This window comes from Acomys minous (genome assembly GCF_964271855.1).
Source record: "Acomys minous genome assembly, chromosome: 9".
Taxonomy (NCBI): Eukaryota; Metazoa; Chordata; class Mammalia; order Rodentia; family Muridae; genus Acomys; species Acomys minous.
The window spans coordinates 60,392,906-60,408,283 of record NC_140490.1 but is presented as its reverse complement, the minus strand read 5'-3'; the positions used below and the strand labels follow the sequence as shown (position 1 = coordinate 60,408,283).

Sequence of the window (15,378 nt, the reverse complement as noted above, 5' to 3'; positions counted from 1 at the left end):
AGAGCACATACAGGCACAGGACTGGGGTGGAGCTATACAGCCTCATAGCCCATCAGAGGGAAGGGAAATTACTACCGATGGGGACCATATGGGCAGATCTCCATGTATGTTTGTGATGCATTAACAGTGTGAAAACCCAGCACAAAGCAGATAATCTTTTCAACCCTTTAGAAGTTGGGGCCCTTTGCATAGACCCTTATGTATTTGTTTGTCATTTTTCAAGTTGGTGCAATTCTAATAATCCACCAGTACTATTTTAATAAATAATTGGGTCATTTGGAAAGATTTTAATTACAGTTGGACAATAAACACAAAAATTTCCTACAGGCCATCTATAATATGGATTAAATTTCCCAATAAAAAGGTCACTTTTCCAAACTTTTTTTGAATATTGCTAATAAAAAAAGGAATGAGAAGTTTAACTTTGATTAAACTCTAAAATACATTAAATTATATGTTATAGGAATTGGACAAATTATTCTAATATCTACTTATTTCAAGGTATACTCTAAATAAGACTGACATTAACTTCTTGTCATTATTCAAAAGCTATGAATACTACTAGTTAATAACAATTAATTGAACAATAATTTAAGTGGTTCGTCTTTTAAATAAAATTAAATTAAAAAACGAAGGGTGTATATGTTTGGACATTCTTTCTACTCTGTGCCATGCTCCATAAATGGATTATACTTCATTAGCAGCTCAGTTTTCACTTTTTATTGAACATAAATGAACATTTGGTTTCTACTATGAGGCAGAAATAAAGGTTTCATGATAAACTTTCAGAAGTGGTAAGAGTCATCAACAGAATACAATGTCATACAGGCAGTAAATACTATTTATTTCTATATTGACTACATTAAGTTTAACCCTTCATTCAGAAATATAAGTCTCAAAAGGTTTTCTGTGCTTTCCTGGTTTTCTTTTTCTTGGCCTTTGATGACTCCCAGCACCCCACACAAGCTAAACTGTCTCTACCACTGATCCATGAGCTGCATAGTCACTATTATCACTTTATAGGCAGTTTCTCCACAGCATGGGCTTTTGGATACTGGTCCTTACCTCATTTATTTTAAATAGCCTTTCACTGGTGTTTTCTCTTTGAAACACTTGATGCCACTTTCCTTTGAAATATAAGGCATTGACAAGGATCAGCCTGGTCTCTCGATCAATTGAATCACTTGACAACAGTTCTGGAATTTTGCCTTTAAGAAAGCAAAGACTTCATTCAGGTTCCTTAATACATATGTGAGACATAAACCGATAGGACATCTGTTAAATTACAAACAACATCTTATAAAATTTGCTGAATGTGGGTAAACACTTTAAAAAGTAAATCAAAACTAAACTCCAGTGTCCATGTTTGACTAGACGTCATGAACCCTGAGGACCATCGCCAAGCTGAGGAGGGTGAGAGACTTGTAAGTGTCTCAATAACGCAGGTTGAGGAAAAGCAGAATAAACAACTCCTGGGTGGAGAAGAAAACAAGCAGGAAATGTGGATGAGGTGAGAGGGGAGCAGGGTTACCTCCTGGGTTGGGTACTCCTGGTTGTCATCTGCACTGGTTATGGAATGAACTAAAAGACATGTCTGGCCAGTCTGTGAGGTCATTTCCCAGAAGTAAGTAATGGAGAGGAATCGCCTCAGAGTGGGCAACTCCCTCTTGTGATTATTGATACAAAGGTAAGAGAGAGAAGCAACAGTGCTTTTGTCTGCCTGCCTCAGATGTTATTGCTGAGTGCACTGTACAAACACTGCCCCTGCCAGTTTTACCTGACAATTGATTTGTCCCTCATGAGAACGAAGACTATTGGCTCTGCAGAATCCTCTAGGCCTTGCATGCCAGCCTAAGACTGCTGAGGTGTCCACTAAGTAGACTGAGCAGCTCCACATCTTGGTCCCTCCACCTCAGGAAAGTCTACTGATGAGTGCTCAGCTTATACTGTGTGTGTCCATCTATTTAAACTCATCTATAATATGTATTTATTTCTGTTCCTCTAGAGGATTTGACTAGTAAAGTAATGTTAAATTCAGCGTCTCACTTAGCACTCCACGGTCATGGCCAGTTCTATCCTCCCACAACCTGTCAGAGATTCAAAGTCAGAAAGCAGTTCATGGAGGAGGTCTTCCTAGTCTACACTCTGGAGTGCTGTCCATCCCTGGAAGATGTAATGCAGGTAAGAAGATAGATTCCCTTCCTCTATAATTGATGCCTGAAAGAAAAGTTTTCTTTCAGTACCGACTTTCAGCAGAAATAGGAATGTACCTAGGGATAGGAAAACATCTGAATGGTTTAAATATCAATCAGTTGTCTCAGTGATCTGAAAGTCCAAGGGTGCAAGATGTCATCTCTGATATAAAAACAAGTAAGGTTCAACTCCAAATGGGAGGCTCTTTAGGTCAGTGTAACTGACAGCCCTGAGAGAGTGTCTTCATTGGAGATCAAGTTTAGGTTCATCAAACAGAAATAACAGAGCTGAAGCAGGATGTGTGGAGGTAGAGACAGAAGTCCTCCTCAGAGCTAAGTGGACTGAAGCGATACAGGATGGAGGAAGAAGCAGATACAGGCAGGTAGTTGGGGAGGTCTACCCAGGGGTCTACATCTCCGAGATGGCAGAGTCACATGGCCTGTGAACACTGCAGGACACCTGTGTCCTCTAAGGAAACTGTTTGACTTGAAATCAGGCCCATGAGCTCTCAGGATATTACATCTGGCCCTTTGTCCTTCAAAACTGCACCAACTGCTCTGTCTTTAAAATCTCAGTGTCTAAGTAGAACCTTCATGAATTCACTCTAAATGCTCCCAGGTGGACTAGCTAGTCTGCATCACTTTGACTCTGTGAAATAACAGTGAGATTAGTCTGTGGTGGAAAGAAGTAAACATTAACAGAATGAGGAGGGGAGGAAGGTGAGGGGCAGGCATGGCAAGGACAAGACTGTGGGGTGTGAGTAACTTGAGATTCTGACCGTCAGTCTGTTTGGAGACCCACGTGTTTATGTGTTTCCTGGACTCCTCTGCAGCTGTGACAAAGGAGAGCTGCTCCATCTGTGAGTGATAGAACTGAAGACAGGACTCCTTAAAGGCCTTTGGAGAGAAAAACGTTCAGGAAGTTAAATTTCAAATAAATGTCAGCAAGTGCTCCAATATTCTGAACCCTACGGCATTATAAAAACTAAATTATCACTTTAAACTACAGTAGATTTCACTTTAAAATACAAACATCTTCATATACTAGGGCTTTCCAGTTGAGAGAACAAGTAAATAAATAAACTTAGAAATAGATTTTAAACCGTCTTTGAGGATAGTTACATAGGTGAGTCTCCCACTATGTAGCCCAAGCTGGCTTAGAACTCATGACCCTCCAGTCTCAGTCTTCGACAAGCATGCGATAAAGATGCATACCATCACACTGGATAACACTTGTCCTTACATTTCTCAAGTTCTCTAGGGTCCTTCTCCTGGCATCTACAGCAACAAGTATTTGAGTACAATTGTTTCATTCTACTGGTACAACTTACTTACTAGGAGCAATTCAAATTTTCTCTCTGCAAAGAGCCTGTTGGCCATTCTAAGGGTGTACTTTCTGCTTGGCTTCCTCAGGTGACTGAGAAGTGACTCGAAGCTCTGGTGAATGTCTTTCACTTGGTTTAAACCAAGTACCTGTGGGAAAAAAAAAAGAAACATTATCAGCTCCCTGAAGAATCATGTTATTGCAAAAGGAAGTTTATAGGTAAAGGGAGTCAAGTCCCTGAGGGTCTAAATTTGATTCCCACTATGCACATAAAAACATGGGCCCACTGTGTGCCTGTAATCTCACTTTAGGATGGACTGACGAGAGGAAGACACCCAGCACTGACTCCTTCCTCTTCATAAAGAGGCACGCAAGAGCTCACACAAGCATGTATGCATGCATCCAAATGAGCAGGCACACACATACCTAATTAATATTGGTTAGACTATAAGGACTAATTATGAAAAAGCCTCTTCTGAGGCTTAATCTTCTTTTTATTTTTATTTTATTTCTATCATTTATTTATTTTTCAATGAACATTTGTTTCTTTTATTCATAAAACATTAGACTAACCCCTCTGTCAAGATCCTTTTCTTTATGATTTTACACAAAGGCCCTTAAGTTGTATCAATTATAAAGCATGTAAAAAAGAACATCTTTACAATTTACAAATGGGAGCTTTGTACAAGAGTCCTCTATAAAATTCGTCAATGTAAAAAAGATGCTGGAGCTGAATGCAAGGCATGTTCCTTCCAAGTCAAGAGAGAGGAGTAGAAGACACTCAGGTCATAAACGTGATAAGGACAGGATCAGAATGGTGCTGAGAGACGAAGGGGAAAAATCAAGCAGATGCTCTGAACATTCTAGAGACTCAAAGAGAAATCAGGACCGGAGGAGAAACAAGTCCCCAACAAAACACAAATACTTCTAATGACAACTGAGCATTAATCTTGTCTTCATGGTCTGAGTTTGGAAATGATTAGGATGACCAGGTATACCTGAAAGGATCTTCATGAGAAAAAACTTGTGGCACACCACAGAGCAACAGTGACACCTTACCACCATGGAACAGTATGCTGAGGGTTTTTTCTCAGGCAAATGCCTCCTTTCTGACTTGGAACTCCGACTCTAACTCCTTGCCTAGATATTAGAGACCCATTCCTAATACCCTTGAATGTTCACGGGAAGCCAGTTAAAATAACCCGCCTAATGCCCGCTCAGGATTGGACTACCTACACACATTGTCGCCCCTGCAACACCTTAGCTGATGCAAGGAAGGTTAGACAAAATGCAGAATAGGAATTATGTTTCCTTGTCCTAGATTTATTACAGAGTCTGTTGCTCTTAAAATAACACAGACCAGGCTGGGCTTGAAGGATCACACCTTTCATTTCAACATTTGGAAGGCAGAGGCAGGTAGATATCTTTGAGTTAGAGGCCAGCCTGATCTACAAATTGAGTCCAGAAAAAGAAAGGCTACAGGGAGGAATCCTGTCTTGAATCACCAAAAAGTAAAGAAAGAAAAACAAGATGGGTGTCAGCAACCCTTGTTTCAAATAATTACAATATCTTTGGTGAACTTGGGACTGAACCTAAGTTATAGCCATAATATTCTCCCTCCATCTTTTATAAATCTTGTTTTATGGAAAGTAATTTTCCCAGACTATTCTTGGACTTGGGATCCTCCATCTCCGTCTCCTTAGAAGCTGCAATTAAAGGCCTGTTCTATAAGGCATAGCATGTGATTACTATGCACCATTATTTTATGAAAATTGGACAAAATTTTGAGTGTGCCCCTCAAGTCATGACTCAAGAAAAATCTCATTTCCAGGAATCAAGTGTTAGTGGAGGACACTCTGTCTTCCTTCCTCTTTATTTCCTGCTCCATGAACCAGTGTGTGCATATTCCCACTGTGCCTTCTCAGAAGCTCTTATTCATGCAAAACAGGTGTAGGGTTGACAAACAACTTACCTGAGATATCTGGGCTGCAGTCTCTCCCTTCGCCCCCAAGAGGACCATAGCTAGAGCAGAGGAGATGCTCACAGGAGAAAAACATACATTTTCAGAAGGGTCCTTTTGACAGAGCATCGTCAACAGTTGGATGGCAAAGGTGCCATTGGCTTCACACAGAGTGCTCATGATGCCTAGTCTGGAGGCAAAGTAGAAATGGTACTCAACACAGACCTGATGCTTCATTGATACAGGGAAATCTGGGACTCTACTTCTGGTTCTCATTTCAAAGCTCATGAGTATTTTCAATTGGATTTCAAAAATTCATTCTAGGTTACAGTCCTTCCACTTTTAAGGCTATCAGCTAAGTGTGGTCATGGCAGCAGGCCATACTAGCTTCTGCCTTATCTGCACAGTAGAAGGAAAGATCATCAGGAAACCCATACAGAGGACACAGCTGAGGAGTGTGCTCTAGTCTCTTTCTATACACAGCAGCTCCTCTCTACTGATGAAGGTTGACTGTAGGATAAAGTAAATTCTAGAGGGAAGAGGAGTAAAGGAAGCAAACATCCATGACCTCCAGGTCCTGTGGCCTGGCTGCATCAACTCTGCATTCCTGACTCTGCCTGGGAAGAATGCTCCTGAGCTATCCATGAGGCATTAGACAGTGTCCTCCACCTTTGCCAGCAACTAAAACTCTGAGATGCTGGATGAGACCCAGACACAGGCAGCATTCCCCTGCAATGGCTGCTCAGGGGCCTTGAATCATCCAAAGGAAGCCAGGCTGCTTTTCCCTTGAGCATGTCTCACCTCCCAGAGGAATGGACAGCTTGTCCCAGGCTAAGTGACTGCTCCTGTCACCTTAACCCAGTTCTGAGTCACTGTGCATCCCATGACTGTGCTCTCCCTGTCAGATGACATTTGACACTCCAAGTGTGTTCCAGAGTTCTCCTTACTGTGCTAAGATGCAGATGAATTAGCCCAGAAAGCTTTAGATCACACCATCACATTCTTCTTCCCATTTCCACAAAGAGGGACCCAGCCTTCTGAAGTGTACCTAGATCCTTTGATCTTCCATTTAAATCCCCCTCCTAGGTTCTTGAGGAAAGTCTGGGCTGACTTATGTAAATGACTTACATTCTGGTTGGTCCTCTCAGCTGAGCAGCTTTACTGCCCCTACATTCCTGCCCATTCTTTTGTCACTTTCAGGTTCCATGTGAATACTTGAAAACCTGTTCTTTCATCTTAGAATGCCATTACCTCCTCCCTGTCTCTGAGTTCCAATTCCTCAGCCTTCCCACCTTCCCTGGGACAGGCCAGCCTCAGGGCCTCTGCTGTCCTCCCCTAGTGCAGCTGCCCCACCCAGGTCTGCTCTCCACTCCTAAGAGTCATCCTTTCTCTTAACAATTGTTGTCTCCCCCATTCTTCCTGCTCTGGAGCTCTGTGAAGGCAAGGGAGATGCCTGGCACCCTAATTCTAAGCCCCTGGGAGCACGCTGAAGTAAGGGGGCTTTCTGTCAGTATGGAGTGAGTTACTTTGTAAACGGAAATGAGTAATGCTCATGTTTGGACTAGACACTGAAGATCATTAATGGGCCCAGAAGTAAAAGAGATAATATTTTTCTAAAATCTGCAAAGTAGATAAAAGACGATAGTGTGGAAATCACCAATAGCACTGCAGTACCCAGACCTACTGGAGAAGGAGCCAACACAGCTCTAGGCACCAGACCTAGGAGCAGCCTGTGTGACACTGGCCAGCTGAGGTTTCTAGATCAGTTTCCTTTTAAAATGCACAACAGACACCACATCCCAGCTGACCCTTTTCCTAACTGCAGTCCTGAATGTCCCTCCTGGACTCAGTGTGTACCTTGTAAACATAGCTTCAGTGGGTCTCCCAATCCCAGCCTGAACCAGGCACACTCACCTCTAAATTCAAGGCTTCACTATGTAGCATTTACTGCCTGGTTGCCTGCAGGAGCTCAGTAGTGCTGCCTTCCAGACTCTGCTGCCCTTTAATTCACTCCCTACAGGGTGGGGACTTCTTGTTAGTGCCTCTGGTCATGGGAGGGGAGATAAGCCTCCTCAAGCCCTGGCCTTTGTAGGAAAAGTATGGGTGGGGATTGGGGACAAATTGAGCCCTTAGAAATTGTGAAGATACAAAGAGCTTTTGCTGGATGCCAAGGGAGAATGTTTGCAGGATTTTAATAGTGTTCTGATGCATGGGATAGGGTTGGGGGTGACAATTATTGAAATTGATTTTTCCCATACCCACTCTGTTTTCCTGACAAACAGTAATCCAAGCCATCTTCTGTCTCACACCCTTCCCACCTGCCAGCTAATAGAATTCTTTGTAAAAGAAAATTATGGTCATGTGTGCATTCTTCTTTTGCTTTTCTGATCTTCACAAGGCTCAGTAACTGGTGCACAGGCAACAGACTTGCTTCACAAATCCATCTGCAGTGGTAGAATTCTTTTCAGGGATTTCAAACTCAAGTTAAACCAAAATTCTTGATTTTGCAACTGAAAGGAATTTCAGGAGGGGTCAGTTGGACTAGAATTGAAATTATTGAAAAGCCAACACATATATAATGAAAAACCAGTCATATATAATGGGAGGCCATGTAGGAAAAGACGATGAGACACACCTAGGCATGCAAGGAAGAGCCTGGCTCAGTGTCTTGGCAGTAACTACCCATGGGCCCTGGTGGCTCTCAATTTTTACATCTTACAGAGTCGCTGAGAAACACTCATTCCCCTGCATAATGAATAGTGTTGCAAATTATAGCAGTTTAGTTGTGTTAGGGCAAGTGTTTAACACTATAGTGAACGAAGCTATATGAGACCAAGACACCCAAGCAAAACTTCAGCATAGAAATAGGAACATTAGAAAGACCTCACACACAGGAAAACCTCGCACTGTTTACAGGACTACTCACACAGTTCTCCTGGAGAATGTCAAGGTTTGATTTTGCTGTTCCTGAGAGCTCACTCAATGTCAAACTGTCTGTGGATTTCACTCTACTTGCTCTCCATTGTGGCTAATGGATGGCCTCTTTTCACCAACCTCTTCCTGGTTGGTGAAGCGCCGGAGCTTTGCTGTGGTGCACTTTGTCTTCTCCAGGGTGCTCACCTTTTCCCTCTTGACTCTGTTGTTTCCATAAAAGGATGTTCACACCAGTGTCTTCTAACCCCTCACCCAGCAGGAAGTCTCAGCAGATGCAGAAATATTGTTCAGGTTGTGTCTTTCTTGCTCATCTTGCCTGAGGAAAGGTCTGGCTTGCTTATGTGCAGCATCTGCTTCCCCAGTCACAGTCGGCTTCCAACCAGCAGAAGTAAATGTGAACCTTCTGTCCTTTTAGATTTCTCTATTTCCTCTGCTCTGACCAACAACCAGTCCGATCATCTCCTGTCTTAACTTATGTTCTTTGGGTCACTTTTCACTTTGGTCCCACATCACTGAAACAGCTGGCCCATAGTTTTCTTCCTCTTTGTCCTTGTGTCCTCTGACACAGAGTCTCCTTTCTGCTCTGCTTTTCCTTCTTCCTCACCCTGCTCACCTCAGCCTCTTCCCTGTTATTCTCTTCTTACAAAAGGCCACGACGTTCTCTTTTCTGGACTGAAATGCTCTGGCCTTATCAGCCCTGAACCCCTGTAGTCCCCAGTTAGTTTTCTATCTGTAGTGTGTTAGGCCATGGAACGGGTCTGCACTTTAGGACACTACCCACCATGAGTGCACAGATTCCACAGCAATATTCCTCTCCATCTACTTTCTTTTCTTTTTTCTTTTTTAAATTAATTTATTCATGTAACTTCTCAATTGTTATCCCTTCCCTTGTATCCTCTTATTCCTCCCTCCCTCCCACTTCCCCCTTCTCCCCGCCCCTATGTCTATGATTGAAGGAGACCTCCTCCCCGCCCCCATATATGCTCTTAGAGTATCAAGTCTCTTTTTGGTAACTTGCTATTCTTCCTCTGAGTGCCGCCAGGCCTCCCTATCCAGGATACGTAGTCAGAAAAGGGCACCAGAGTTCGTGGGAAAGTCAGATCTCACTCTCCACTCAAAGGTGGAGAATATCCTGTTCATTGGCTAGGTCTGGGTAGGACTTTATTTGCTTAATGACAGTTACTGTCATCATCTTCACTGTGTTATCTGCTTGATGGCACTTGGTCCTCAGCCTTCTTCCTGGAGAACTGTTTGGAGTCAAATTCTACCATACATTGGCTACTTAGGCTTGAAACCCTCAGGACTACAGCAGCTGCCCCTTGTGCCAAAGCTCTCATTTTTATTTTTCATAAATAAGTGTAGCTTTAGTGGTGCCTTGCATAGATATTATACTCTGGTAAGATAAAAGGATGGGTTAGATGGCTGGTACCCATCCCTTGCGCTGTTAATAGGATGTCCTTGAGAATCCCAGGAAGCTGCAGGTCTACATCTGGGAATGGAGAAGGACCATGGCCACTTAGGCTGTCGGTAAGACTGCTGCTTTCCTGTTCTTCTTTGAAACTGTTCAGCATAGATTGGTATTGTGTGCACATCACCAACGTTCACAGACAGGATGAACTGGGATGGCAGGAGCCTTCATCAGACTCAGGGGTGCAGGGCTTCCTTCCTTCCTTTTTGCAATCTCCTTAACTTTCTTGGTCTTTCTTTGCTTTCTCTAGACAGTATTTGTCAGACTTTTGCTTCTTTGCCTGACTAAAGTTATATGAATAATGTTCTCTATAATTTTTTTCAGTTTGTCAGCAATAGATTTTTCTTGGTTTTATCTAGTGTTAATTTTACTATGGACATGTACGTATAAAAGTAGGTACAGACCTTTGTACAATCCTGTGGAATTTCTGTGCCATAAGAAAACTCTTCATTTAATACTTTTGCCGAATTAAAGAATGAGTTTAAAGGCTTCTGTGTGATTATATTTCCCCACCAGTCAGATATGCCTTTCAGTTTTTCTCTGTACTTGCTTGTCCTTATTGATTTAAACCTATGGGTGTCATGTGACCACTAATAATGGTTTTGAGTTTTATTTCCCTGATGAATGATAATGTCTGTCATTAGCTCATGTACTCACAGGCCATTGATAGATCTTCCCAAAGAATGCCTACTGAAAGTCCTTTTATACTTTCATCTGAGAGGGGGGTGCCTAATGTCATTACCACCATCATCACCATCACCACCACCATCACTACCACTACTACCATCCCCACCCCCACCCCCACTGTCCTCCTCCTCCTCCTCATAATCCTGGCATTGAATCGCATGAAAACAGATTGTTATATATTTGTTATTCCCAGTTAGCTTCTTCATCTCTATGGTCAATTTTAATTCCTCCTAAGACTGAAGACCCTTACTCCCTAAGAACATGTTAGGTGACTCTGCCTTCTCTTTGGGACATGACTACCGTGAAGATCCTCCTAGTCCTAGTCACAGTCTTGGTCTGTCTCTCCCTAGAACCTGTGTGGCCTTTGTTAAGGAATTCCACTTTCATGCCTTCATAGCTCCCACTTAAATTCCTTCATTCACCCTTCATCGTTGGAGACTTGACTGGTTCACTGAGATCTCTTTCACAAGGATGGCTGAGTCCAAAGATTGAAGGTGCTCCGTAACTTTTGAGATGAATTTTTAAAAATCCTGTTTATGATGTGGCTTGCCTTAAAGTAGTATTCCTTCTCCTTTTTTAGGTGAGATACTGAGTATACCTGGCGTCAGTGCCTTACCAAGATAGCTTGTGAGTCTCTAACCCTACCTTCCTGTGGTTTGTGTACTGGGCTTTGTGGGCCTTTGCTTCCCTGGGTCAGAACGTGTCTGCCATCTTGATACTGCGTGCATTCTTCAGGCTGCCTGCTTTGGGACCTTCACCTATAGTGAATAAATAAGTCTGATTTGTGTCTCCTCACAATCATTTTAGATGGTTGTGGTAATACACACTAGTAAGGCCAGGATCAGGAGACATGAGGAACTATATCTCTGTGAGTTCAAAACCAGCCTGGTGTACATAGCAAGATCCAGACTGCCTGGACTACAAAATGAGACTGTATCACAAACAAAGAAAGGATGTCCAGGATGCAAGAAGACATTGGTGAACTCTGAATCACTGCTGTGTTCAGCCCTACTCACTTTTGCCCTGGCCTGACTCAGCACTCCAGACCTTTTCTGATGTAGTCTCTGTCTTTACAAAGACACTCCCACAGCATGGCTTCCCACTGCAGGGTTTCCACATACCTCTACAAGTGGAGCTCTATGTTGAATCAGGCCAAGACGGGCAATGACGAACTGACATCCTGATCCATCTCTCCTGGAGATGGACTTTATGGAGCCCCTATCAACCCCATCTCATTCAGCACTGACATCCTAAGGCATATTCATGGTGTACTGTGAGGATTTTTTTGCTAAGGTTGAGATAAGTAGGACCTCATATGATGTGTGGGGAAACCATCCTATCTCTCTTCCCCCTACATGGTGGAAAGAGAGCAGAGCCAGTTGGTCCCAGTATGACAACAGCTCTTAGGAAAGCTGCTCTTCATCCATGCTCTCCAAAGCTTTTCTGTATTATCTGTTACTTGTGAGATGCTCAGAGAGCTAAGGCACTTCCTTTCTTTGAGTGGCTATTTCCTCCAGTTTGAAACAGTTCTTCTTGGAGATTTGTGTGGACAGCTCTGGATATCAGAAAAAAGATAAAGGAACTCATAAGGAAGTTCCAAGGTTCCAGAGTCCCTGCATTAAGTTTGTATGACAGTGAAAAATGGCTCTAGGAGAGGTCTCCTCAGTGGAACTGTCTTCAGGTTGTTCAAACTGCTCCAATATGGCACAATAACGCAAAGTTGCTGTCCTTTTGTAGACTTGTGTGATGCTATCATTGGCATATGTCCTGGAATTGAACCTTCTGGAACACAGGTCAGTCCTATGCTGATGTCTTTCAGTACAACCTGGCTTAGTTTTATCATGTTCATAATCTCATGGCACCCTATAACTCTACTTGCTGGCTTTTCCCAGTTAGATTCCCTTCCTGGTAAGAAATTAATGGTGTTTAATGTGCATTTATTCTGAATATAACTTACTGAATCATTTTATATGAATTACAGGAATTTTTCATTCAGTTATTTGTACTTGTGCCTACCAGGGCGCTCATGGTTCAATCAGAAGACAACTTGCTCGAGTCGGTTCTCTCCACCCTGTGAGTTCCAGGAGGAACTCAAGTTGTCAGGCATGGCAGCAACACCTTTACCCATGGAGTCATCTCTGGGGGCCCTGATTACAGAGCTTTTCATCTGTCCTTCTTCACTCCCTGTTCATTCACGGTATTGTTCTTTCAGCCGTATGGTTTTGTTCAATATATGTCATTGAGTAACTCCTATCTTATGCCACAAGTTGAAGCATTGCTTTTCCTTTTCATTGGTCAAAAACATTTACAAGTCCTGGGAAAACTGGATAATCATATTTATAAAAATCACATTGGGATTCTTCATCACATCACATATAAAATAAAAAACATATGGAATCAGTGACCTAAATATAAAAGCTACAAGCCATTAAAACATTGGACGAAAACATAGGAGCAATTTACTGTGGCCTAGGGTTTGACAGCGGGAATTCTTAGCTGTGGCTTGCATATCACATGATAAGAACAGAATTAATCAAGGGGAACTTCAGTGAAAAAAGAAATCTCTGTGCATCAAATCAAAATGTTCAAATGGAAAGGTGGAGAGACAGAGAGGAGATTGGTGGCAGATAGAGGAAAGAAAATGGGGAGCTGTTTCCTGATGAATACACATAATCTTTGAAAGGGGATGAAGACATGACACAGGCATGTCACTGACTCTTTTTCATAAATTGCTGATATTGTTATAAGAATAATTGCAACATATCCAGAAAAGCCACAATAGCAGATACTAGTCAATTAATTAAACATGTCTTTATTTTTTTAATTTCCTTCTATGTGTGTGAGTATAAGCACACCAAGCGCATGTGGGACCCATTAGAAGACAAAAATGACATCAAGGCCATGAAACTGGAGTTTAAGAAGCTTGGAGCAGTCATGTGGTGGTGGGAAATGTGCCTGGGCCCTGTGTTAGAGCTGGAAGCTATCATGACTATTGAGCCTTCCCTCAAGCTCCATTATGGTTCCCTTACACAGTGAGATCACTTCTAGTTGGCTATTAGTTATTGGCTGTAATTTGCCCCTGCCACAGGCATAGCATAGGCTATAGGGCACCATTAGGTTTAACCTGGAAAAGGCCACAGTGGTTGTTGTGATAGAAAGAGCCAAATGCAGGCATCATAAGATCAGACTGCCCGGAAGAGATTCCCTCATCTTGGAACATGGCTTCCCCTTATTTGCCCACCCTCTCAGAGTGTTGAAGAGATGCTGAAGAGAGAACTGTGCCCTATGGAGTAAATGTGCCTTTATGGAGATGAGAACCTGCCACAGAACAGGATGCTGTTGGTTTTGTTGTGCCTGATGAAGAAAAGGAAGGGGTGGTCAGCACAGAACACTGGGCCAGCACAAAGGAGGATACAATCCATGGCTGACCCTGCTGCAGCCTCTGTGCCTTCCTCGTTGACCTCCACCACACTCTTGTGAAGACACTTGGACACACTTAGACCCCTCTCTGGAGACATTGCTGATAAGTCAGCTCTGCCCTCTTGGAAGACATCCACCATTCCCAACTGTTGAAAGATGGATTTCATGTCATAATCCTCTTGCAGTATGAATTTGGGGAGGTACACATCTATCTCAGGGCTCTTCATAGAACCAGGTTTGGTCCAGGCTGTTAACTTCTCAAAGGTGATATTATTTTCCACCTGACAAAGCAGAATTAGAAACGTTCAGACTCACAATTGAGGTCTTATTGAGAGCCACATAGGCACCTCTTGCTCACAGAACCTCCATTATATTGCAGTGTGTACTATCTATTCAATATCCAGTTTGACGGTCCCACTGTCCTCTTAGATTGTATGTCACTTCCCACATGGACATGGGCACAAAGCAGCTAAGGATAGGTGGATCTGTCTGTCCTCCCCTACACCACTTCTGAAACATCTTTGATTGTGACCGGTTTCCATGTCCAGGTGACTGTGGTTTAGGTGTTGTCTTATTTGATTTTCTTGAATTAGATGTAGTTCAAAGGCAATAAATCATTTATGATGAAATAAAAATTAAACACTGAAATAGAAAGGACTCTTGCTTTGAGGCAAACTGAAAGGGAGGTCAACCCAGAGTGGAATTCTATTGCTTTGAGCACTGTTACGGGTTGAATGTAGAAATACACTCAAAGGCTCATAATGAACCCTTGTTCTGAAGCTTGTGGCAAAATTTAGGGAGGCACCTAAAATCTAAAGAGTGAGGTGGTTCTAGCTAAATGAAGGAATTAGTTGCTGGAGGTGTACTTTGTGTGTTCATCATCAATCATTTGTCTTTTGTCCTTTATCCACTTCCTGCAAACTAAGAAGATCATATTCCTTGCCATTTGCACCATGCCAGGTGTCAGATAACTTGAAATGAACTCTCTGAAATTGTTTGCTGAGATAAATCTTTCCTCCCGTAGGTTAATCAAGTCAGGTCTTTTGTCAGGGTCGAAACACTAGCTAACATGCTAGAGAAGCAATGCCACAGTTAGGGAGCTAGATGCAGAGAACAGGGGAGCTGTTCTGCTTACAAAGACCCCTGCAGTCTTCCATACTGCCCACCATGGAGAGGATGGCTCCCCCACTGTGGGAAATCCTTCTACAAGAAAGTCCAAAGTGTGACATAATGACCTTCCTGACTCTGCCCTCCCAGCTGCACCCTCCTCTTCCTCTTTGTTAGACAAGTGCAACAACTTTCTGTCTATTTTATGTTCTCAGATATTATATAAAGTAATGACAAAAGTCATGACACAGATTACATTACAGCGAGTGGGTATTTCCCATGCACT

General features: G+C 42.6%; 1 protein-coding gene across 2 annotated transcripts in view; it reads right to left on the bottom strand.

Annotated features, from left to right (window-relative positions):
* Positions 1-12,886: 12,886 nt before the first annotated feature.
* The window catches only part of SERPINB9 (serpin family B member 9), a 29,548-nt gene continuing 27,056 nt past the window's right edge, over positions 12,887-15,378 (bottom strand). The window contains exon 7 of one of the 2 annotated variants that reach the window (XM_084796423.1): positions 12,887-14,266. In XM_084796423.1, coding sequence (XP_084652549.1) covers positions 13,868-14,266 — 399 coding nt within the window. In that variant the 3' untranslated portion in view covers positions 12,887-13,867. The remainder of the gene's footprint in view (positions 14,267-15,378) is intronic. The other variant, XM_084796424.1, reaches the window with a different exon arrangement.